At 40.3% G+C, this 24277-nt stretch overlaps 1 protein-coding gene across 2 annotated transcripts; it reads right to left on the bottom strand.

The window, feature by feature from the left end:
• Positions 1–14350: 14350 nt before the first annotated feature.
• Positions 14351–23991, bottom strand: LOC136855832 (sperm-specific H1/protamine-like protein type 2). Of its 2 annotated transcripts, none has more exons than XM_067133192.1 (3): positions 23624–23991; positions 18053–18291; positions 14351–14856 (listed from the first exon to the last, which is right to left on the bottom strand). In XM_067133192.1, the coding sequence occupies exons 1-3, from the start codon at positions 23808–23810 to the stop codon at positions 14671–14673; spliced, it is 612 nt and encodes a 203-aa protein (XP_066989293.1). In that variant the 5' UTR covers positions 23811–23991; the 3' UTR covers positions 14351–14670. The 2 variants fall into 2 exon arrangements, with proteins under 2 accessions (XP_066989293.1, XP_066989292.1); XM_067133191.1 differs by having other exon boundaries at positions 23621–23944.
• Positions 23992–24277: the final 286 nt, after the last annotated feature.

Raw genomic sequence — 24277 nt, 5'->3', positions numbered from 1 at the left:
TTTCTATCTGCACTTTTTTCTGTCCGTCCTCAGGTCTTGAAAGCTATTGAGGCTCCAAGCTGTAAATTGGTATGTTGATCATCCACCCTCCAATCATCAAACATACCCTCTAGCCTCTTCAGTAGCTTTTATTTTATTTAAGGTTAAATTTAGCTATGATCATGCGTCTGGAAATGCTATAGGCCAGGCCACCACCGGGCCGTGGCTGAAAATTTCACGGGCCGTGGCTCACACAGCATCATACCGAGACCACCGAAAGATAGATCTATTTTCGGTGGCCTTGATTACACGCTGTGGCGGCTGTACAGAAAACTCGACTGCGCCGAAGAAACATCGGCGCATTTTTTACTTGTTTTTTCTGAAATCACCTCCAGTGTTTCTTTTTCAGTCGCATGATGATGCAAAAGTCGCGTTGCAGGTGGAAATCGTTCTGGATGAGCTGCTTGGTGGTTGGTTTATGGAAATGAGTTTGCAAGCAAGCTTTCATAGTGTCTGTGGCTTCACTCCTTTTGCAAGCACACTTTCATAGTGTCTGTGGCTTCACTCCTTTTGCAAGCACACTTTTATAGTGTCTGTGGCTTCACTCCTTTTGCAAGCACACTTTCATAGTGTCTGTGGCTTCACTCCTTTTGCAAGCACACTTTTATAGTGTCTGTGGCTATACGCCTTTTGCAAGCACACTTTTTATTGTCTGTGGTTTCACTCCTTTTGCAAGTACACTTTTATAGTGTCTGTGGCTTCACTCCTTTTGCAAGCACACGTTTATAGTGTCTGTGGCTATACGCCTTTTGCAAGCACACTTTTTATTGTCTGTGGTTTCACTCCTTTTGCAAGCACACTTTCATAGTGTCTGTGGCTTCACTCCTTTTGCAAGCACACGTTTATAGCGTCTGTGGCTATACTCCTTTTGCAAGCACACTTTTTATTGTCTGTGGTTTCACTCCTTTTGCAAGCACACTTTTATAGTGTCTGTGGCTATACTCCTTTTGCAAGCACACTTTTATAGTGTCGGAGGCTATACTCCTTTTGCAAGCACACTTTTATAGTGTCTGTGGCTTTACTCCTCTTGCAAACACACTTTTATAGTGTCTGTGGCTTTACTCCTTTAGCAAGGACACTTTTATAGTGTCTGTGGCTATACTCCTTTTGCAAGCACACTTTTATAGTGTCTGTGGCTATACTCCTTTTTGCAAGCATACTTTTATAGTGTCTGTGGCTATACTCCTTTTGCAAGCACACTTTTATAGTGTCTGTGGCTATACTCCTTTTGCAAGCACACTTTTATAGTGTCTGTGGCTATACTCCTTTTGCAAGCACACTTTTATAGTGTCTGTGGCTATACTCCTTTTGCAAGCACACTTTTATAGTGTCTGTGGCTATACTCCTTTTGCAAGCACACTTTTTATTGTCTGTGGCTATACTCCTTTTACAAGCACACTTTTATAGTGTCTGTGGCTATACTCCTTTTGCAAGCACACTTTTATAGTGTCTGTGGCTATACTCCTTTTGCAAGAACACTTTTATAGTGTCTGCGGCTTTACTCCTTTTGCAAACACACTTTTATAGTGTCTGTGGCTATACTCCTTTTTTGCAAGCACACTTTATAGTGTCTGTGGCTATACTCCTTTTGCAAGCACACTTTTATAGTGTCTGTGGCTTCACTCCTTTGCAAGCACACTTTTATAGTGTCTGTGGCTATACTCCTTTTGCAAGCACACTTTTATAGTGTCTGTGGCTATACGCCTTTTGCAAGCACACTTTTTATTGTCTGTGGCTATACTCCTTTTGCAAGCACACTTTTATAGTGTCTGTGGCTATACTCCTTTTGCAAGCACACTTTTATAGTGTCTGTGGCTATACTCCTTTTGCAAGCACACTTTTATAGTGTCTGTGGCTATACTCCTTTTGCAAGCACACTTTTATAGTGTCTGTGGCTATACTCCTTTTGCAAGCACACTTTTATAGTGTCTGTGGCTATACTCCTTTTGCAAGCACACTTTTTATTGTCTGTGGCTATACTCCTTTTGCAAGCACACTTTTATAGTGTCTGTGGCTATACTCCTTTTGCAAGCATACTTTTATAGTGTCTGTGGCTTCACTCCTTTTGCAAGAACACTTTTATAGTGTCTGTGGCTATACTCCTTTTGCAAGCACACTTTTATAGTGTCTGTGGCTATACTCCTTTTGCAAGCACACTTTTATAGTGTCTGTGGCTATACTCCTTTTGCAAGCACACTTTTATAGTGTCTGTGGCTATACTCCTTTTGCAAGCACACTTTTTATTGTCTGTGGCTATACTCCTTTTGTAAGCACACTTTTATAGTGTCTGTGGCTATACTCCTTTTGCAAGCACACTTTTATAGTGTCTGTGGCTATACTCCTTTTGCAAGAACACTTTTATAGTGTCTGCGGCTTTACTCCTTTTGCAAGCACACTTTTATAGTGTCTGTGGCTATACTCCTTTTGCAAGCACACTTTTATAGTGTCTGTGGCTATACTCCTTTTGCAAGCACACTTTTATAGTGTCTGTGGCTTCACTCCTTTTGCAAGCACACTTTTATAGTGTCTGTGGCTATACTCCTTTTGCAAGCACACTTTTATAGTGTCTGTGGCTATACGCCTTTTGCAAGCACACTTTTTATTGTCTGTGGCTATACTCCTTTTGCAAGCACACTTTTATAGTGTCTGTGGCTATACTCCTTTTGCAAGCACACTTTTATAGTGTCTGTGGCTATACTCCTTTTGCAAGCACACTTTTATAGTGTCTGTGGCTTCACTCCTTTTGCAAGCACACTTTTATAGTGTCTGTGGCTTCACTCCTTTTGCAAACACACTTTTATAGTGTCTGTGGCTTCACTCCTTTTGCAAGCACACTTTTATAGTGTCTGTGGCTATACTCCTTTTGCAAGCACACTTTTATAGTGTCTGTGGCTATACTCCTTTTGCAAGCACACTTTTATAGTGTCTGTGGCTTTACTCCTTTTGCAAGAACACTTTTATAGTGTCTGTGGCTTCACTCCTTTTGCAAGCACACTTTTATAGTGTCTGTGGCTATACTCCTTTTGCAAGCACACTTTTATAGTGTCTGTGGCTATACTCCTTTTGCAAGCACACTTCTTATTGTCTGTGGCATCACTCATTTTGCAAGCACACTTTTATAGTGGCTGTGGTTATACTCCTTTTGCAAGCACACTTTTATAGTGTCTGTGGCTATACTCCTTTTGCAAGCACACTTTTATAGTGTCTGTGGCTATACTCCTTTTGCAAGCACACTTCTTATTGTCTGTGGCATCACTCATTTTGCAAGCACACTTTTATAGTGGCCGTGGTTATACTCCTTTTGCAAGCACACTTTTTAGTGTCTGTGGCTTTACTCCTTTACTGTCATTTTTTCGCTTTTCTTCCCTTGAGATCAATCCTCGCTTACCTTTAGTTTTAATCACTTTTTCTTTCACCTTCCAGTTGTCATCTGAATCGAGTATAGAATTTAGGCCAAAGGCCAAGCACTGAGACCTACGAGGTCATTCAGCGCTGAAACAGAAATTGACAGGAGAAAGTTTGAGAGGTGTAACAGGAGGAAAACCTTTCGCAGCTGCACTATGAATCAGTTGTTCGGAAGGGGTGGATAGCAAATGGTCGAGATGGAATATGAAAGGAGGTACAGTAAAAGGAATGAAAGAGGCTGTAGCTAGGGGCCTAAGGATGGGATGCTGCATAGAACCTTATAAGTAATGCCTACAGTAATGCCTCCTCACTTCCGGTACAGAGGAGTGGAATGCGGTTATATATATTAATTTATCTGTGTGTTTATTGATTTATCAATTTATTATTTTCTCTACTTTGTCAAAATCGACCCCTGTCTTTGAATATCAAGGCTATTTTAAAATAAAAATGATAGAAAAAGAGATTTGACCGCCATTGTGAATAGTCTGCGAAGCCTTCATTTTCATAGAAGTAATTAAAATAGTTATAAAATATTTTTTAATATATTTTTATGGATATTTGGTCTTAAGAAAAACCTGTCTAGTTACAGGCAGTTTTTAGCAGAATTAATCTTTTTCATATTCATAATATTCACATTCATATTCATAATAATTTTTTTTAGTTTTCTGAAAAGAAAACTATTGTTCCGGCTTCGTCTGTCCGTCCGCACTTTTTCTGTCCGTCCCCAGATCTTAAAAACTACTGAGGCTAGAGGGCTGCAAATTGGTATGTTGATCATCCATCCTCCAATCATCAAACATACCGAATTGCAGCCCTCTAGCCTCAGTATTTTCTATTTTATTCAAGGTTAAAGCTAGCCATAATCGTGCTTCTGGCAATGATATAGGATATGCCACCACCGGTCCGTGGTTAAAGTTTCATGGACCGCGGCTCATACAGCATAACACCGAGACCACCGAAAAATAGATCTATTTTCGGTGGCCTTGATTATACGGTGTAGCGGCTGTACAGAAAACGCGATTGCGCTGAAGAAACTTCGGCTCATTTTTTTACTGTTTTTTTTTTTAGCTTCCCTGATATCTCGAGTCTCAAATTTTCTACGATTAATAATTCTCAGGACTGCGCAGCCCAGATCTGCGCATTTTTTTGTGGGGGGTGGGGAGTCCAAAATCGCAACTGTTGCCGTTAAGATATCCGGGATAATTTGAAACTGTCGGCGAGAAGGAACCAGGACCCACATAAACGTTACATTGCACGAGACGAGTGCTTGGAACTTTCGATCACCCAGTCAACGCTGTGTTGCCAATTTTGCTGTGTTTGTCAATTTTGCCATATGAAGGCCTCCGTATGGTATACAGAAAACTAAGAATGATAGGAGTAGATAAATGTCAGCAATAACTATAACTCAGAAGGGGTTTCGAGTTGTAAATAGCTAATGTAAACAATGGATTCAGTACCAGCAGGATTCAATTTCATCTAGCAGAGATTATATTGTTAATCAGACGTCTTTCTTTAAAATATCAACTATATACACCAATAGAAAGATTTATAGAAGATATTGGCTAAGAAAGACACTGGAATTTTATTCATTTAACTATGCAAACACCCACATGCACACAATCTTTCTTTCTCTCTCTTTCTGGAGGTATTTCCCAAATGTTTGAATAAATGTCCACACTGTCGCGCCCTCCCGCAAGAGCGCGCACACAGACACACCCACACACAACCATAAATCATCAACCGATCGTCGATAAAGCTTAAATAAATTAAAAGTATGAAAATGGAAGTGAAACTTTCATCGATCAGGTTATGTCAGCCCAATCGCCTCTTCTTCTCTTGCTGCGCACAAGAATTCTGGCGTGACACTACAGCCCCTAATAAGTATTATCGCACCGAGAAAGGCCGAGCTGGGCGTTTCTAACGGAAGCAGTGACACCAATCCTCATAGATGGGCGCTTTCTAATGATCACTCAAGCCTTTGGGGAGCCGTTCCAGAGGCTTCATGTCCTCGCCGATGAAACTACTTCGGTCGAGAAAAGAATACAGGTATCCCGTAGGGGGTTAGTGAGCCATCAGTGCACCTCATTACTTAAGGTTCTTAACAGCGTGCGTTCCTAAGGCCCCTAGCCGCAACCCCTTCCGCTCCTTTTACTGTACCTCTTTTCATTTACTCTTTCTCCCATCTTACTTTCCTCAACCCTCTCCTAACAATTGATTCGTAGTTTTCCTCCTGTTACACCTTTCAAACCTTTTACTGTCAATTTTCGTTACAGAGCTGAATGACCTCATAGGTCCCTGGTGCTTGGCCTTTGGCCTAAATTCTATACCTTTAGAAAAGAAGAACGGACAAAATAGAACTGTTATGTAAACAATCGAGATGTTCTTTTGTTTGCATTGCTACGAATTCCGCGTCACTTCTTTTCCTACCACCGCTCAACACATCCCGGACGTTACCTCCCGCAAATGTTTCTGAATGACCGAATTCCCGCGCGCTCTTTCTCTCTCTCTCTTTCCTTTTACGTCTTTCTTCCTCTTTCTCGTTCTCATAAAACCCTGACCGCTGGCCGCAAGTAATCTTAATTAGAGGAAGAAACCCCCATCGTTTGTAGGCCACTCGTGTTAGCAGAATGCGTAACATTTGTTGGTCTTCATTTTTCATTTACAGTGTTTACTTGAAAGTTACGTCAGGCGACTGATTTAGTTTGTATTCCCTTTCAGATTTCAATAGTCCGTCATACACGGCGTAATATTATTATTATTATTATTATTATTATTATTATTATTATTATTATTATTGCACAGAAGCTTTCAGCTGACGAACGCCGATATCATTCTAGCAAACACTGGAAGCATCATGCAAGAATAAATCGAATACATTATCATACATATTCGAATAATTCTCGCGGCGAGAATTCTTCCCTGCTGTGATGAGCAATTGAGCATTCGTTGCACACGACTGGCAAAACGAACGTTGCTTGTGGACCACAGACGGAGGCAGATTCGGGACCGTTATAAGGTTCCTGGCCCTGGCGAAGACGTCACGCCAACTCCCTTAACAACACGAGCGAGCGCTTACGGAAGCACTACGCTTTGGCTGACTACAAAATTTATTATGCTTCCCCTCCTGCTGCTGGTGCTGCTTATTGTCTCACGTACATACATACACACATGTATGTATGTATGTATGATTGTGTAACGTACTAACAGGCAGCACTGAAGAAAATCAACTGCAAGTCAGCCCCACCAACGAGGAATGTGCATGATAAAATTCCACCATGCTTGAAGCACAGATGGAAAGTTTGCCCGGTCACTTAGAGTTCGTCTCTCTCTCTCTCTCTCTCTCTCTCTCTCCTACTGTTATACGAGGGTTCGATATGATTCATCTCCTGAAAAATCTTCCCTCCCTCATCTTCGTTCACGTACTCGTATCCTTCTCATCTTCTTGAAATGTCGACAGCTTTGTGGTGCTGTCGAGTATTGTCCTGTTGACAGTTGATTAGGCCTATCTTTTAGGTTGCTGTAGATTGCTGAGAGAGAGAGAGAGAGAGAGAGAGAGAAGAGAGAGAGAGAGAGAGAGAGAGAGAGAGAGAGCTGTTCCGGACCATTACCATCATGACTTCCGCGAAATAATGCTTTGCTTTCACGTGTGATTTATCTATTCACAGGGTTAGATTCGTCTCTTGTTTTCTCTCTCTGTCATCAGCTTTCACTGATTTTCTATACACTCGTCATTTGAACTCCATCTCATTTAACAATAGGAATATAGAATTTAGTCCAAGCACTGGGACTTATGAGGTCATTCAGCGCTGAAAGGGAAATTGACAGTGAGAAGATTTGAAAGGGGCAACAGCAGGAAAACCTCGCAGTTGCCGCATGAAATAATTGTTAGGAAAGGGTCGATAGCAAGATTGAAGAAAGATAATATGAATGGAGGTACAGTAAAATGAATGAAAGGGGTTGCAGAATGCCTACAGTGCACCTCGTGAAGTGCATTGACGGCACTATGCCCTATAACGGGTTCAATAACCAGTGGGATAACCTGGAGATTCTATCTTTGCTTAGAGCTAGAATTTTATACTAGGGGTATAATATTGACAGGGAATTTGCACCAATGGGGTATGACCTCCCTATGAAAAATACCCACTGAACCTTTTCTTTGATGAAGCAGTTATGGGTCAAGTTAATCTTTGACAACAAATGAGTCGAGTTCTTCCTGCAAGACGTCACCATATATATATATATATATATATATATATATATATATATATATATATATATATATATATATATATATATATATAGGAATGTTTTAAAACTTTACTCTGCTTTGATGCAATGAATCCATTTTTTTTTTATAAAAGTATACAATTTTATGCTTTCTTAGATGCATTTAGGGATAATAAAAGTTCTATTAACGTAAAGATATCTGTAATTTTGTTTCCAACAATATTTTATATTCGACTTTCAAACAGAATATCGAAAAGCAATAAATATTTTTTTAATTGTACACAATGAATATTCTTTTGTATTCAAACAGAAAGTAAACGGTTTTAACGGGACAGACTGATATTAAAAGCTAAAAGAACGGCTCCACGCTCATCTTCTTCTTCTTCTTCTCCGTCCTTCTGAAAATCTTCTTGAACATCGAGGTTTTCCGTATTTGTAAGATAAATTACAAAGGTTCCAAGTCACAATATATGCATTACATACTATTTTTTTTTTAGTTTTTCGTCAGTAAACATGGCTAAAATAGACAAAATAAATTAGTATTTGGGGTCATAACAGATGCATTACATAGGTCCGAAGTCACAATATATGAATAATATAGTTTTTAGTTTTTTCGTCAGTGAATATGGCTAAAATAGACAAAATAAATTAGAATCTGGGGGTCATAACTCACTCTGTACCACCAAATGCACTACAATATTGAAAGGTTATCAGACAGTACTGAATTACCAGTGTATTTGATTTCGCTAGGAACTAGCAACTTTTCTAGAATTCACTTTTTTATGATTATTTTTTCGGTTCAAGGGTGGATGATCTGTGACAGTGCTTCTAGAATTAACCTTTTTTTTTATTTTTTTTCGGTTTAAGGGTGAATGATGTGTCAATGCCTCTTGAATTCACTTTTTTTTTTTTTTTTCGGTTCAAGGGTGGTGAATGACGTGAGGGTGCCTCTGCTCGGGCGGGGCCCCGTCCTGGGAACTCATGATGAACCAGACAGAAGAATCACAGTTCGCTGGAGGCGTCCTGAATCTCCCGACGGCTGCGGTTCGTCACATACCTCAGCGCCGTTTCCCAGAGGTAATAGAGTGTACCGGATAACGTCCCGATCATCTCGCGGCCGAGCAAATCACCGATGTTCTTGAACTCGTTCCACAGGAACTGCAGGACGCTCACCTGCGTTATTTCGTACCGCACGGTAGACGTCTCGACGGCGGGCTCCGACGCCTCCGTCGCGACGCGTTCGTCCGGCTTGGGCGTCGTCGTCGTGGCTGCTAGTTTCTTCAGGTTCTGGACCTCCTCTTTGTCCACCTTTTGTATGAGGTGGGCCTTCTCGGGGTCGGCGACGAAGCGGCCGGAGGCTTTGACGGGTTCCTCTTGCAGAAGGGCGTCGTCGTCGTCCGCTTTCTGTCTGGGTCTTTCCTTCGCCCCGCTCTTTTTCAGAAGTGCTGGAAGAGGCGCGTCCATGGAGGGCTTCCGTTTCAGCTTGTCTCTCGCCGCTGGGACCCGGCCTTCGTTCAGATAAACGGCCATTTCGTCGTCGTTCAAATCGTAGGCAGTGTTGTTGATGAAAATGAGCTTCCGCCCATCTCGCTGTGGCTCGGAGACAAGTTGTTGGCCTCCTGCTGCCTCCGACGGGCGGAAGGAAGACTCGTCGCCGCCGCTGCTGTCTCCCGGAAGTTCCCTGGCGGTGCTTAGGTCCCTCGTTGCATAGCCCATGGACACAGGAATCATTAGCACTAGGACAATCCTCAAGCTGGTCGTCATGGTGACGGAAGTACTCGAAATGAAACTGTCGGAAGTGATCGAGGAATCTTGAGCGGTCACCTCCGAAGTAGGCAACTTGAGAATGCAATGATAATTGATAAGACACTGATTTTATCACGCTAATCAACCACCTGGATTTCTTTTAGACGTCGCTGTGGGAGCCTCACCGCTCGACGTCCGCCGCCTGAGAAAACGACACTGAGAATGAGAAGAAACTACCAGTGACTGACTTCTATTTGGGGGGTGGGGGCGGGGCAGAGTCCCGCTAGGCTGTTCCTTACGCCGCATCGGTTTAGTTTATTCCAGGGTCCACACAGAGTTCACAGACTCACAGCATTATTATCATTATAATTCATTCCATATGAGCCCTTACTCATTCGGAACAGCCTTTATTGTACATCTAGCAAAGAACATTTTAGTTATAGATTATAACAATGATGTAGTTCTTGTTCGTAAAATATATATATATATATATATATATATATATATATATATATATATATATATATATATATATATATATATATATATATATATATATATATATAAACAAAAAAAAAAAAATGAAACTGACATAGAGAATAGTAGGTTTTAAAGGAATCAACAAGCCAAGGTTCTTCTCTATTTTTAAAAAGCAAATTGGAGACTAAATCACCCCCTTGACCTTGAAATTTAGGTCAGGTTTAACGATGTTGGACAAAACAATCACCAGCCTCAAAGAAACTTAGTTGCAAAGTTTTATCAAACTTCCCCCCCTCCCCCCACCAACACCCCTAAAGATAAAACTTAAAACTTTGAGCTATGACTGGGAAAATAGGTCTAGGTAAAAAATAGATATACTGTATACAGTTTAATCGCATATGGAATTTAGGCCAAAGGCCAAGCACTGGGACCTATGGGGTCATTCGGCTCTGAAACGGAAACTGACAGTAAAAGGTTTGAAAGGTGTAACAGGAGGAAAACCTTTTGCAGTTGCACTATGAATCAATTAGTTTGGAGAGGGTTGAGGAAAGCAAGGTTGAAGAAAGAGAATATGAAAGGAGGTACAGTAAAAGGAACGAAAGGGGCTGTAGCAGCTAGAGGCCGAAGGCACGCTGCAAACTTTCCGATATTTTGGAATAAAATGTCAACATCTTGCCCCCTTTAAAATTGACTCGTGACCTTGGGAAAAAGAAAAATCACCAAAGACGATAATAATAATAACGGTAAGAACATTATCACCCGAACCAATACATCATTCTTTAAGAAGTAAATAAGTCAATAAATTTACAAAAATTAGCAAAATTTACTCAAAACATTTACAGTTACTGAGACTAGAGAAAATACGTCATTTACCCAAAAAGATACATTAACGAAAACGGTGCTACTTACTGGAGCGCCGAGTGACGTGCTTACCAAGTACTCAGTGGACAAACCATTTATGTAGATAAGTGATTATGTATGTATGTATTCGGTCATACTCCCTAAATACAGGTAATTATAGAATGACCCCAAAATCAATACGCGTCAGTGTAGGGTTCAGCTTCATACGGAGAGAGAGAAGGGCCGTTTCAAAGGCAAATCCGGTCAAGTGCTAATACTACTATTAGAGAAAGTGGTGGTAATGGATGATTTTGATTCGCATTGAATTATAGACGATGATTTGTTGTCGACAAGGGTGAAAGCTGGAAGAACTGAAAGTAATGTGATGCTAGATAAGGTGAATAACATATAAATGGACAAAATTAGCGGTACCGACACAAATGAGAATTGAAGGTTATGAATATATATGTGTAGAAAAAAAATTTTTTTTCCTGTCTTTAAATCTACATCTGAAAACCCTTTATGGACAGAGTTAACAACCTATAATAAACCCAGAAAGCTCCAAAGGGAAATCAACCTGCAGAGAGAGAGAGAGAGAGAGTTACAGGAACGATTGACGAATGAATAAACATGAGGGAAAAGAAAATAAAACCAATACACGAACTTTGGAGATCAGAAGATTCCTCAACTTCACCAGTTGTAGCCAAGAGACAACTCCTAGTACTGAACTGAGTACGCGAGGTTCTTTGTCCCTCTGGGCCCTAGCTGCAACCCCCTCTATTCATTTTACTGTACCTCCATTCATATTCTCTCTCTCCTATCTTAGTTTCCACCCTCTTCTAAATATTGTTTCATAATGCAACCGAGAGATTTTCTTCCCATTACACCTTTTAAACTTCTTGCTCTCAACTTTCCGTTTCAGAGCTGAATGACCTCACAGGCCGCAGCGCTTGGCCTTCGGCCTAAATACTATATTCTATTTATCCTAGAAAGCAATACACTACTGAGTCGAAGGGAGAGGCATTTCTAAGACTTTGTTCAAGGCACTAGGTAGAGAACAGAACATAGAATTTAGGCCAAAAACCAAGCGCTAGGACCTATGAGGTCATTCAGCGCTGAAATGGAAACTGAGTAATGAAGGTTTGAAAGGTGTGACAGGAGGAAAACCTCAAAGCAGTTGCACTATGAAACAGCTGTTAAAACGGTGGAAAGTCAGATGGAAGAAAGAGAATATGAATGGAGGTACAGTAAAAGGAGTGAAAGAGGTGCAGCTAGGGGCCAAAGTGACGCTGCAAAGACCCATGACTTGCACTGACAGCAACATCGCCACCCCGCTCCTCTACGGGGCATATTCAGGAAAAGCAACATGTGCAAGATTGTGTCGAAAGGCGGTGTGTGCATAGGGAGTTTGATGTGCTACTCATGTGTCTTTGTCAATAAAGTGGGTAATGTTGGGGATGTTTTCAGCAAATGAGGTTCACAAGCTAAAGTATTAAAATATTCAGGTATGAGCATTTTTAGAGGGGTTTTAAGTATTCACGGATTTTAGATATTCACGGGGGGCAGGGGTACGTAAACCTCCGCAAATACCAGGGGTCGACTTACATATACACTTGGTATATCCTTTGCCTCACATCTTACTCATGGAAATATCAGTAAATACCCTTCAGAAGTTAGGTATTATACGCAGGGCCTCCTACATTTATAACTATGATAAAATTAATGCAACCTGTTTCGGGTCCTTCGTCCTTCCTTTACTTGAATACCATGATCCGGTATGGATGTCTGATCCCGCCAGAATTATCTCTTCCAGATAAAGTGGTTCGTGTGGTAGGTTTCTGTTTCCTAACAACAGCAGTTAACTTGGACCATGAACGGTCAATTTTTCAAGTTACATTTCAACAGAGGGAGCCCACTATAGTGCATGTCCTGTTTTGCAAAGAGGCAGAGTTGGGTGCTAGTCCTACACAATGCCGATCAGGTAAATGCGACTTCATGTGATCAACTCAAAAGCAAAGCCAATGACCTCACTAGAATGTTTCAAATCATTTCATGACCTTGTGAAAGTATGGGGTCACCTTATTTCCTGTTCACTCACTCTTGGTTGGTCAAACATCTCTTTGAACTAGTTGTCTAACTTCAGTCCAAGAAACCTTTCCACCTGAAGGGCATCTTAGGCTAATGAAAATTAAATGAATTGAATGGAATTGAATATAAAATTTAGGCCAAAGACCAAGCACTGGGGCCACTGAGTCATTCAGCGCTGAAATGGAAATTGACAGGTTTAAAAAGGCATAATAGGAGGAAAACCTAGCAGTTGGTGGAAAGTAAGCTAGAAGAGAATATAAAAGGAGGTAGAGTAAAAGGAACGAACGGGGTTGCAGCTAGGGGCCGAAGGGACACTACAAAGAACCTTACGTAATGCCTACAGCGATGCACTGATGGCACTAGCCCCCTACGGGGGAAAATTTAATGGCTCATAAAACTTTAAACACAAATTTTTTCTACTGTAACCTTACATCACCTTTCAACCTGAGAGTATTTGTAGTAAGCCAGGTATGTTCTACATGCATACCTGGTCAAGTGGAGGTTTGCCCGAGGGGCGATGACATACTGACAAGGCTATTGTAAATATAAGGTTGTGCATTTAAATAGTTTTTAAAAAACTTTGCTTTCACACTGGCTCCTTTATTTTCACTTCCATCCTCTACATATGACACTTGTTCAGTGTGACCTTACTCGATCATTTCCTTAAACTGCACAAACTTTGATCCCCATCAGGTGACATTGGGTTATCAGCAATACAGTTTTGGTATTTGTTTAATTCTAGATGAAGCATGAACAACAGATCATTTTGCATCTGTTGTTTTCACTACAAGTTTGCTTAATCTAGCCTATCATATCATAATGTATACAGGACTTCATATATACTTTTCATTAGAATTACTCTACATACCTCTTGGGATGTGTACTCAGTAAGATTGTACTTTTAAGATAAATTATGATAAATGTTTGGTCACATCGAATTCCTTTTCAGTTTTTGCTTTCTTGATCCTAGGTGATCTGTATTATAGAACTGTTAACACGATAAATGAAATAAAAACATTAACAGAAAGAACTGCACTGGAAAAGCATTAAAATACTGACACTCCTAAGGAACACAAAATGAAATGAGACATGCAAAAATAATAAATGCCCATTGGCACCAATAAGTTGGTCTCACTGCGTGATAATTGTTGGCAGGGTGGGAAAGTTTTTTGCGTTGAAGTGAGACAACTAGGTCAAAGAGAAGTTTGCCCCAAGATTGAACAGGACATATGGTGACCCTATACTGTCACGGTCATAGAATGATTTGAAATTTTTCAGTAAGGCTTCACTTACCTTCAATTTAATCACACAACTACATATTGTATAGCCTAGTGGTACATGATTACTTCTCACCTTCAAACTAATCACACAACTGCATAAAGCCTAGTGGTACTTAGTTACTTCTCACCTTCAATCTAATCATACAATTGCATATAGCCTAGTGGTACTTGGTTTAATTAGTTCTTCAATACCACTTTCTACTCTTGATGGAGAAGAGGTGGGAAGGTAAATTGAAACCTGCCACTTAAAAAGAGGAAATTTATTTTTAGTTACACAGGTACTTTTAGAGACAAGTCTGTCACAATATCACAATAATATAAAATAAAATCGGAACAAATAAAAATTTATTTTAATTACACAGGTACTTTTTAGAGACAGTTCATCACAATATCACTGCAATATAAAATAAAAAAAATCAACAAAATAATATAAGATACACATAAGTGTTCTACTGACACCTACAACTACACTAACACTAGGTCAAAGCAGAGAAACAACTTGTATATCCACCCACTGCTATAAAATAAATCTGTAATAAAAACGAATCTCTTCTACAAACCCCTACTATTTCCTCCCCTTGGCCTTTTTGGCAAAAGGTCGCCTTGCCTTTGATCTCTTCTTGCCCATCTTCTTTGATTTCTTGGCCTTCAGAGCTGCCACTGCTTGTGCGCGCTTGGACTTCTGGGGCATCACTTCCTCTTCCTCCTCTCTTCTGGCGTGCTTCCCTAGAAGGTACCTGCCACTCATTCCCTGCGAAGTGAAAGAATTGCGTTTACTGTGTTATTAATCATCCGACGAGCTTCCACGATGGTTCACAAAAATAAATGTCAATGGTAGCATTTTAATATGTATTGTGTGACTTTCAATTTTCAACCAACTTGAATGACAAATTTTAGAGTTCAAGAGATTTGTTAAGTCTTTGCTTTCAACTTATAAAATGAATTTTCAAAATGAAATCTAGCACATATATGAAAATGGTAAATTTGATCACTTAGATGCCAAGTAAGTCTTATGAGAAGTATTTCAACTTTGTGGTCTGGTTAAGGGCATGACATCTATACATTACTGCAACTAATGTTGACATACCATGGAAAAGGCAAGTGCTTTGTAAAAAGCATTAAACAAAAAATAAAATTATGAAAATGCTACTTTTAGAAAACTCTTAGAGTACACTAACACATGCAATGGAAAGCAATCAAGGAAATCATAAATGCAGGCAAACCTGGACTTAGGACTCCTTACATGGTTAAGCTTTCAGTGGTCAACCTGCAATGCCGTATGCATTAACCATAACTAGTCAACTTTAACATTTGAACTGAATTGAATATAGAATTTAGGTCAAAGGCCAAACATTGGGACCTATGTCATTCAGCGCTGAGGAAGAAAACCTCACAGTTGCCCTATGAATCAATTGTTAGGAGAGGGTGGAAAGTACGACAGGAAGAGGAGAATATGATACGAGGTACAGTAAATTGAACGAAAGGGATTGCAGCTAGGGTACAAAGCATGCCGCAAAGAACCTTAAGTAATGCCTACAGTGCACCGCATGATGTGAACTGACAGCACTACCCCCCTATGGGGCAATTCACATTTTGTAGGTAGTGCTTCAACAAGTTGGAGTAGCACTATTCATGCATTTCTCCATTCTTTTAGGAAAGGATTATCAAACGACTATATTTTTATAATTGCCACTGAAAAATATTGATTTGAACATACCCTTCTCAATATTTCTGAATTCAAACTGCCTTGCCAGTGGTGGGTAACATTCAGGTGAGGAGGCCCCACTGAGAGCAACTCATTCTGATTTGTTTGCATTTACAAATTAAAAATACATCCTATAACAAGTATATGAACTTGCTTCACAAGCCTCAAACAAGGCCATCACTTATCAGACTTAAAGTTGCAATTACAGCTCAAGCAGATTTAGTTCAAAGGAGAAAGTATTCTTGAACTTGGCTGGCACTGAAATTTTCTCCTCTTCCTTCAAAGGTATGATATGGAAACAAAAGTCTTGAATTACCTTTAAGGGGGCTAGCTGCTTCCTCAAAAGGTATATGGAAACAAGTCTTCCATTACCTTTAAGGGGGAACTAGCTACTTCCTCAAAGGTCTTCACCTTACACATTTTGTGGCCCCAGGGGCCACCAACGACTCACAAACTGATCTATGGTGTTTGCCTTGTGTCGTAATGGATTCTTGAATGCTTTCTGAAGAACTTCAGCTGTTTTTTAAAATTTAAATTTCTTTTACTCCAAAGTAGCTAGTCACTCCCTAAATTTGATTTACGACTCTGGGAGGGTTTGAGACAAGGTCTGTGGAGAGGACAGAAAAGTAGAATGACCGTTTGGAACAGGAGTTTGAAAATCCTTTCTTGAGGTTGTCAGGTTGGCTGTTGTGCAAGACCTCTAGCCATGTTGTAAGAAAATAAAAACCTACAAGTAAAATTCAAGATTGCTACATGGAAGAATTTATTACTAAACTGAGAACACTGGATTCTTCATATTTAGCAATCGGAGCCATCTAAGAATGACAGAACTATAGATTGTCTCATAGAAAGCATGGATCAAAATTTATTGAGGAAATAATTTTGACCATAAGATGGAGGATCTTATTACCTTGACCCCAACGAGAGCTACCCATGGAACTGTGAACAAATGCAGTGTAGGGAAGGCCAGTATAGCAAAACATTTGCAGAATAGTAGACCACCACAAGGATCATGAAGCACCAGTAGACCAGCTAGTGGAATGGTGGAATATACACAGATCAGGTTAAACGGCAGTCACAAAAATGCAGGAACACCAGTACTGTGGAAAACTAATACAAGAGAACAAGACCTTCAGGTAAGCGTCTCAAAGATAGGGAGGGTCTGACGTGCGATGGGAAGCAGCAGGCATAAAAGTATGAGAACAAGACCTGTTAAAAGGCTGAAAAAATACTGGGAAAGGGGAAAATTTTTTGAAGACCTAGATTTCATGCTGGTAATTCAGGGAGAGGACAGTGAAGAAAAATCATTTCTTGTTGAAACCAAAAGACAATTCAGAATGAAATCATTTCCTGTATAAAACCAAGGGGAAAATTCAGGTAGAGGAAAGAGAACTCATTTCCCGCTTAAAAACCAAGGAAAAAACTGAACAACATTACTATTACTATGTGTATTGTTGTTATAATCATTACATGGTTTAACCAGACCACTGACCTAATTTATTTAGCTCTCACAGGGTTGGCCCTTAAGATTTGTCTCTATTAGAAATAGTTTTGATTTTATTACATTATACAGCCTGTGAAATTCTGTTAATTGCAAATGATGGAGACTTGACAAAATGTGACAATTGTTGTTAAATATATTCTGGACATTTTTACACAAAATAATACTCAAATGTTGGTAATACTTTATATCCTTACAAGTATACAGAACTATACACTCTGGAAATACAAGGACTGGCTCACGTGGGTTATTCTTCAAATACTAAAGGAAAATACTTGCGTGTGTTGTTCCTTTTTTATGATCAAATCCACACTCAACAGTGGACTTGATCTGCTTTACCTTGTTACTAACTGATTCATTATTCCACATATATTCTGCCATTTATCAGTTACTTACCAATTTAAGAGCTTTAAATAATCACTAATTTAAGATCTTGCCAAGTAACTTTATTTCATTTCCTTTGATGCTAACTCATTTCTACATTTTTACTATCTTATTAAGCTGTATTATGATGTCATTAACAAATCACGATTCAAGAAAGTTATATTTTTTATACTGGACTAAAATATGAGGAGTGCTGGGGGGAAAAAAATCCCCATCTTAAGTGACTATAAAATTCACTGTAATCCTTTACAAACCTACTTATGCAAAATAGTGTGGTACATGCAAAAGAAAATACATTAGATTTTTGACAACTATGTGATAAGAAAAACTACAAAACAAACAAATCAAAGTCCTCACGTGTGTATTGAGCTGCCCTTTTGGCCGAGCAAAGATCGACTGCTCCAGACCACTTTTTAATGACCGTCTCATCATGGATCTGATCATGTCTGGCCGAACCGTCTTGAAGTTCTGTAGAATGTATGCCTTGATTGCCTGGTAGCTGGATCCTTTGCGTTCCGCGAGTGTTTCAATTGCCTCTATTATCATGTCTGTTGTTTTTGGGTGGGTCCTCTTCACTTTCTTCTTTCCACCAGACCCTGGAATTCACAGATTGAATGGCTTGACATCACTTATATTTATGTTCAAAGCTCAGACATGTAAAACTTTTGCACAGTTTAAATCCTGTATGTATACCGTGTATACTTTTAACAAACACCATGGATATAAATTAACATATGATGCACAGTTTTTGGTTCAGATTAACTAAATTTAGATACCACCTTTAATCAGCTGAATATGGAATTGAACTGAACATAGAAATTAGGCCCAGGGACAAGCACTGGGGCCTACGAGGTTATTCAGCGCTGAAATGGAAACTGACACTAAAAGGCTTGAAAGGCCTAACAGGAGGGAAACCTCGCAGGCGCATGTGAATCAACTGTTTGTAGAGGGCGGAAAGTAAGATGGAAGAAAAAGAATATGAATGAAGGCACAGTAAAAGGAATGAAAGGGGTTGCACTAATGGCACTATCCCCCTACAGGACTAGATTGATCAGGATGTGATGACCAAGAACAGGTTATTTCGCAGCAGGCTGTGACTAAAGCAAATCATGAATGGAGGTCATCTACTACACAGTATGAAGGGGGAAGACCTTGCGCACTTCTCTCTAAAATCCTTTGTGAGAACTTTCTCTTATTAATTCCTAGTGATTGTGCTGTGAAAATCAGCTGTGTTGCTGGTGCGCCTCTTCACAGTACCACTCAGTCATCTGTTACAAACTTTGTGACTTTTAAAAAAAAATGCATGTTAATTTTTTTGTCAGATTTACAGGGTGACTCTACTAAAATTGTTACTTATATTCAAAGGAACTCATGTGCTTCAATCACATTTAGACAATGTCTCACGTTTACTATAGTGTCTAAGTACAAAGTTCACTGGCTGAGTTGAGTGCCAGCAAATACACATCTCAAGGTGGAAACTCGCACCAGCTTTTAAAAGGGAGAAATTCTGTCATCATATTCTGCTGCATTAAGCCAAGCTTAAACTTTTAGAAAATCAATTTTATGCAATTTTTATTTCAAACAACAGTAATAGTTAATGTAAGAACAGTGAGTATGATCTGTCAATCAAGAAAGGGTTGCTTTTACTACTTCTAGTACATTGCAATACATAACAATTGTGTTTTTTTATGTGATTCAAAATTTCCTGGGACCCTTTAGTTTTCATAATCTTTTCCATTCATTCTTCTATTTAATGGTAACATCTGCCCTTTCATCTTGAGCTTCCCTCCAGATTTTGCATTTCTCTTATCTGTGTAACTCACAAGCCTAACTTTTTTTCTTGGCCCCATCTCCACTTTTTCACTACTGTTCAAACACTGATTTTGCTAATTTTTGCAAAGTCTCTTTCATTAACAGAGCTCAAAAGGGAGCTATATCTTTTCGAAAGTTTTGTATCCCGAGGTTTTGTAAACAATGTGTGCCATTTAGCCTGCTCATTTTGTGATGAGATAGTGGAAAAAATTTACTTGTGCTCCTGATAAGTAGGGACACAGGCAATATTTATCGGATAAAAAGAAATCTGACGCAGTGTTTGTAAAATAATGGGATTCATGGCTGGAGTGTATTGAGATGATGGTACAGATTCCTCTAACGAGGAAGTACAATGAAGGTGCAGCATTTAGAAGCTGGAAAACAGACAGACCTAAAAGACTGGACATCAGGTATCCACATCCAGTAACCATTTACCTCAAGAACTTATTCTAATAACAGCTAAAACTGTTATAAGATACTTTCAACCAATCTAATATGAATGGACAGCCTTTATAAGATTTATCACTCTCATATAAAAACCAGTTCAATAAACACTTCATGTTAGTTATCATGTGACTGCATATGTCAAGTTATGTCCATCTTTCTGACATGGGCAAACATGTTACAGTACTACTGTACACATATACATAATGCATTATGGATAATTGTGATATTCATAATTCAAATGCAACTCGTATTACACCTATCAATGACCAGCAGATGCAGGGGGGGGACCAAAAATTCTTGTTCTGCCTTTCCAGACACCCACATGCAGTAGCATTGCTATGGGGTACCCCACTCAGTCAGATGTTTGGTGGTCCCCCCCACCCCAACTGGACTGCCCAATTGAAATTCCTTTTGTAGCTAAGCTTTACCCTTACAGTATTCGATACATTTGCATATAATAAGAGTGAAAATTAATTGAAAATTGGCCTCTGTAATTTCAAATACCCTGTACAGGTTTACTGATTACTAATACTCTTATCTTCCTTCAATCACATGGATATATACATTCGAGAATAGTATACTTTACTAATTACAGAATTGGTGTGATAGTTTGGTGTAATTTTCTTTGGTCCCCCCAAAAATATCTGGCCCCACCTAGGTCCTACCCCGATGGAATGCCAACTAAGCCACTCTCCACAAGTCAGTGACCACACAAAAATAACTGACCGAGCTTTTTTGTCCTAAGAAAACCCACTGCTCCTGGGTGGCTACACATTAAAATTCTTTACAGGGTACAAATAAATAGCGGAATCTCAAATTACAATAAAATCTGTATAAAAAATGTCCTTCACTACCACTGAAACTCTACATAATTACGCAATATACTGTAAATTCAGATATACAGTTGGCAAAGACTGAATAGCCTGCATTTAATATCAGTAAAAGTGGATTTCTTGACTACCAATGAAACTACATAATTCAGGAATATACTGTAAATTCACATACAGCTGGCAAGACTGAATAGCCTGCATTCAATAAATATACGAGTAGCTGGCAAAGACTGAATAGCCTGTATTCAATAAATATAGTTGGCAAAGATTGAATAGCCTGCATTCAATAAATATACTTGGCAAAGACTGAATAGCCTACATAAAATAAATATAGCTGGCAAAGACTGAATAGCCTGCATTCAATAAATATAGTTGGCAAAGACTGAATAGCCTGCATTCAATAAATATAGTTGGCAAAGACTGAATAGCCTGCATTCAATAAATATAGCTGGCAAAGACTGAATAGCCTGCATTCAATAAATATAGTTGGCAAAGACTGAATAGCCTGCATTCAATAAATATAAAAGACTGAATAGCCTGCATTCAATAAATATAGAAAGACTGAATAGCCTGCATTCAATGAATATAACTGGCAAAGACTGAATAGCCTGCATTCAATAAATATAGCTGGCACAGACTGAATAACCTGCATTCAATAAATATAGTTAACAAAGACTGAATAGCCTGCATTCAGTATGTGTGAAAATGGATTTCTTAATTACCACTGAAACTGCATATATTTTAGCAACGTAAACTCAAAAACAGTTGGCAAAGACTGAATAGCCTGAATTCAATATCAATGAAAATGGCTAAAAATCTAACATCTATATCAGACCCTAGGTAAGGTTAAGTTCTGTTCGGGCGATTCTCGATTCCATCAGGGTACGGTTCGGGCATGTTCAAGATGGTGGACCTGGGGCATGGAAATGTGCCCAGGTGAAAGAAAAAATTATACTGATGCTTCCTTCAAAGGTATTAAAAGACCTTAGGAAAACAAAATAACGCCTGTGCGCCAAAACCTAAAAGATCGTAGGAAAATAAAATAAGGTCTGTGCCCCAAAATCAAGACAGCTTAGCTTCATGCCCAGCGAATGAGTAGGCTAGGCCATTAGAATCCACCCCAAAATACCAAACTGGCATCAAGGGAGGTCAGAAGGCTAGAGAGCAGTGGTTCCCAACGTGGGGCATACCAGGGGGGTAGCCTAATTTTATTTTTAAAGGGGGGCCAATTCAAGAATTTTTAAATCAAGTTAATGGCCTTTTAGGCTTCCTCCATATGAATATAGGCATTATATATCACCACAGGGGGCATCAGGATTTTATCACCGCAGGGGGTATCAGGATTTTAGAGGTGATTAGGTGGGGCATGGCCAAAAAAAAAAAGGTTGGGAACCACTGATATAGAGTGAAAGGCAACAGTATATCCATGCCCAGTGGCTTAGGGTAAACCTGGGGATGTCTCCCATGGCAAGTTGACCTTACAGCAGCAAAATCCAAGACTTGTCACATAATCGGGCATGTGATGCCCTCTGACGTATGCCCAGTGACAAACGTTATGGCAGAGATGCCCAAGTGTGACAATTCAGGCGAGGCTATGACAAAAATACCCTAGGCCAGTGGTTCCTAACAAAATACCCTAGGTCAGTGGTTCCCTATAAAAAATACCCAAGGTCAGTGGTTCATGACAAAAATACCCAAGGTCAGTGGTTCCTGACAAAACACCCTAGCCGGTGTTCCCGACAAAAATACCTAAGGTTAGTGGCTCCTAACAAAAATACCCAAGGCCAGCAGTTTGCGACAAAAATACCCTTGGTCAGTGGTTCCCCAAAAAATACCCTAGGCCTGTGGTTCCCGACAAGAATCCCGAAGGCCAGTGGTTCGCGACAAAAATACCCTACGCCAATGGTTCAAAAAAAAAAAATAAAATAAATAAATAAATAAATAAAAAAATACCCTAGGCCAGTGGTTGAAAAAAAAATTAAATAAAAAAATACCCTAGACCAGTGGTTCCCAACAAAAATACCCAAGGCCAGTGGTTGCCAACAGAAATACTCTGCCTTGGTGGTTGCCAACACAAATACTCAAGGCCATTGGTTCCCCCCAAAAAATACCCAAGGCCAGTGGTCCCCCCAAAAAATACCCAAGGCCAGTGGTTCCCAAAATTTTTTTTTTTTGGCCATGCCCCACCTAATTATATTTTTAGGCATCCTCATGCCACCTGTGTTGATATCTAATTATTATTATTCAAAAACTGAACTTATAAATCAAATTAACCTCCTGGTGCCCCATACCCCCCTTAAAGATCAAATTAGCCTAACCCCCGTGGGCACCACTGCCCTAGGCTAGCCTGGCTCAAGGCTCTGCATATACCCGACCGCCTTGGGCAGCCTACATGCCCAGGCCTGGGATCTGGGTTCTCTCTGTGCCTGCGGGCGGCGCTGACGGGGTATCTGAGAGAGAGAGAGAGAGAGAGAGAGAGAGAGAGAGAGAGAGAGAGAGAGAGAGAGAGACGCGCCCTGGGTTCTCACTGTGCCTACGGGTGGCGTTGACAGGAATACCTGAGAGAGAGAGAGAGAGAGAGAGAGAGAGAGAGAGAGAGAGAGAGAGAGAGAGAGGCCCTTGGGCTCCACTCGCATGGAACGCGTGAGCGACGCCCCTAGAGTGAGAGACAGAGAAAGAGAGAGATCGCTATCCTACTAGGCTACGTCTTCATCATCGTCACCGTCACCGTCAGGAGGGACGCAACCTTCGAGCGAGAAGGCAGGTCGCTCGTTCTTTGCTACGCAACAACAAACGCATCAACGAATTAAAACTTAAACAACGCACGAGAAACCACTACCTCTTTTGGAGCCCTTGGGCGGGCCCCTTTTGCGCTGCTGCTTCTTCTTCGGACCCCCGTCGTCGTCGCCTTCTGCAGCGTCGCCCGCGGAGTCGTCTTCTTCCTCGGCGTCGCCCGACGTCTCCGCCCTCTCCTCCTCCGCGGACTCTTCCCCGCCCGTGTCTGCTTTGGCGTCCTCCTCCGACATCTTCTTCTTCTTCTTTAAGGGCGTGATGGCACGTGGGGCCCCAAGGGCGTCAGTTAAAAAAGGAGCGGCGGCGGACGGGCGTCGCGACTGCGGCTACGGGAGACGTTTCTTTGCGTAAATTTGGCTCAAGTTTCGAGGGGTACATTTAGCATGCGGACGGAAAGGTAGTATGTCAATAAGTGGGCGCAACCCACGCCAACGGGAGATGGCCGCGAATATCGCTGTGCTTCTGATTTTTGTTCTTTCGATTGTTACGGCTCTGTTACGAAAGACATTTCACCATTAATACGCCGTTTCGAAGCCCTGGCCAAAAGCTACCCGTCGGTGTAGGTAACATCGTAAATCATTCCGTTTTGCCCGAGATATCGGAGGGGAACTGACCACCCAGACACGAAAACTGCCGCCACAATTGTGTATTTTATTATGTATAAAATCCCGCCTTCGTTTTTCCCGAGACGCGGGCGTCG

The sequence above is a fragment of the Macrobrachium rosenbergii genome, chromosome 33, assembly GCF_040412425.1.
Source record: "Macrobrachium rosenbergii isolate ZJJX-2024 chromosome 33, ASM4041242v1, whole genome shotgun sequence".
Lineage (NCBI taxonomy): Eukaryota > Metazoa > Arthropoda > Malacostraca > Decapoda > Palaemonidae > Macrobrachium > Macrobrachium rosenbergii.
The sequence above is the reverse complement of the archived record's forward strand: the minus strand, read 5'-3'. Positions and strand labels throughout refer to the sequence as shown.

Excerpts from the sequence above, each read along its gene's own strand:
- LOC136855832 (XM_067133191.1), bottom strand. The coding sequence starts at position 23,810 with ATGTCGGAGGAGGACGCCAAAGCAGACACGGGCGGGGAAGAGTCCGCG. Across the intron at positions 18,292-23,620 it reads CAAGGGCTCCAAAAGAGGTA|GGTCTGGTGGAAAGAAGAAA; the intron begins GTGGTTTCTCGT and ends TGTGAATTCCAG. Across the intron at positions 14,857-18,052 it reads AAGGGCAGCTCAATACACAC|GGAATGAGTGGCAGGTACCT; the intron begins GTGAGGACTTTG and ends TTCACTTCGCAG.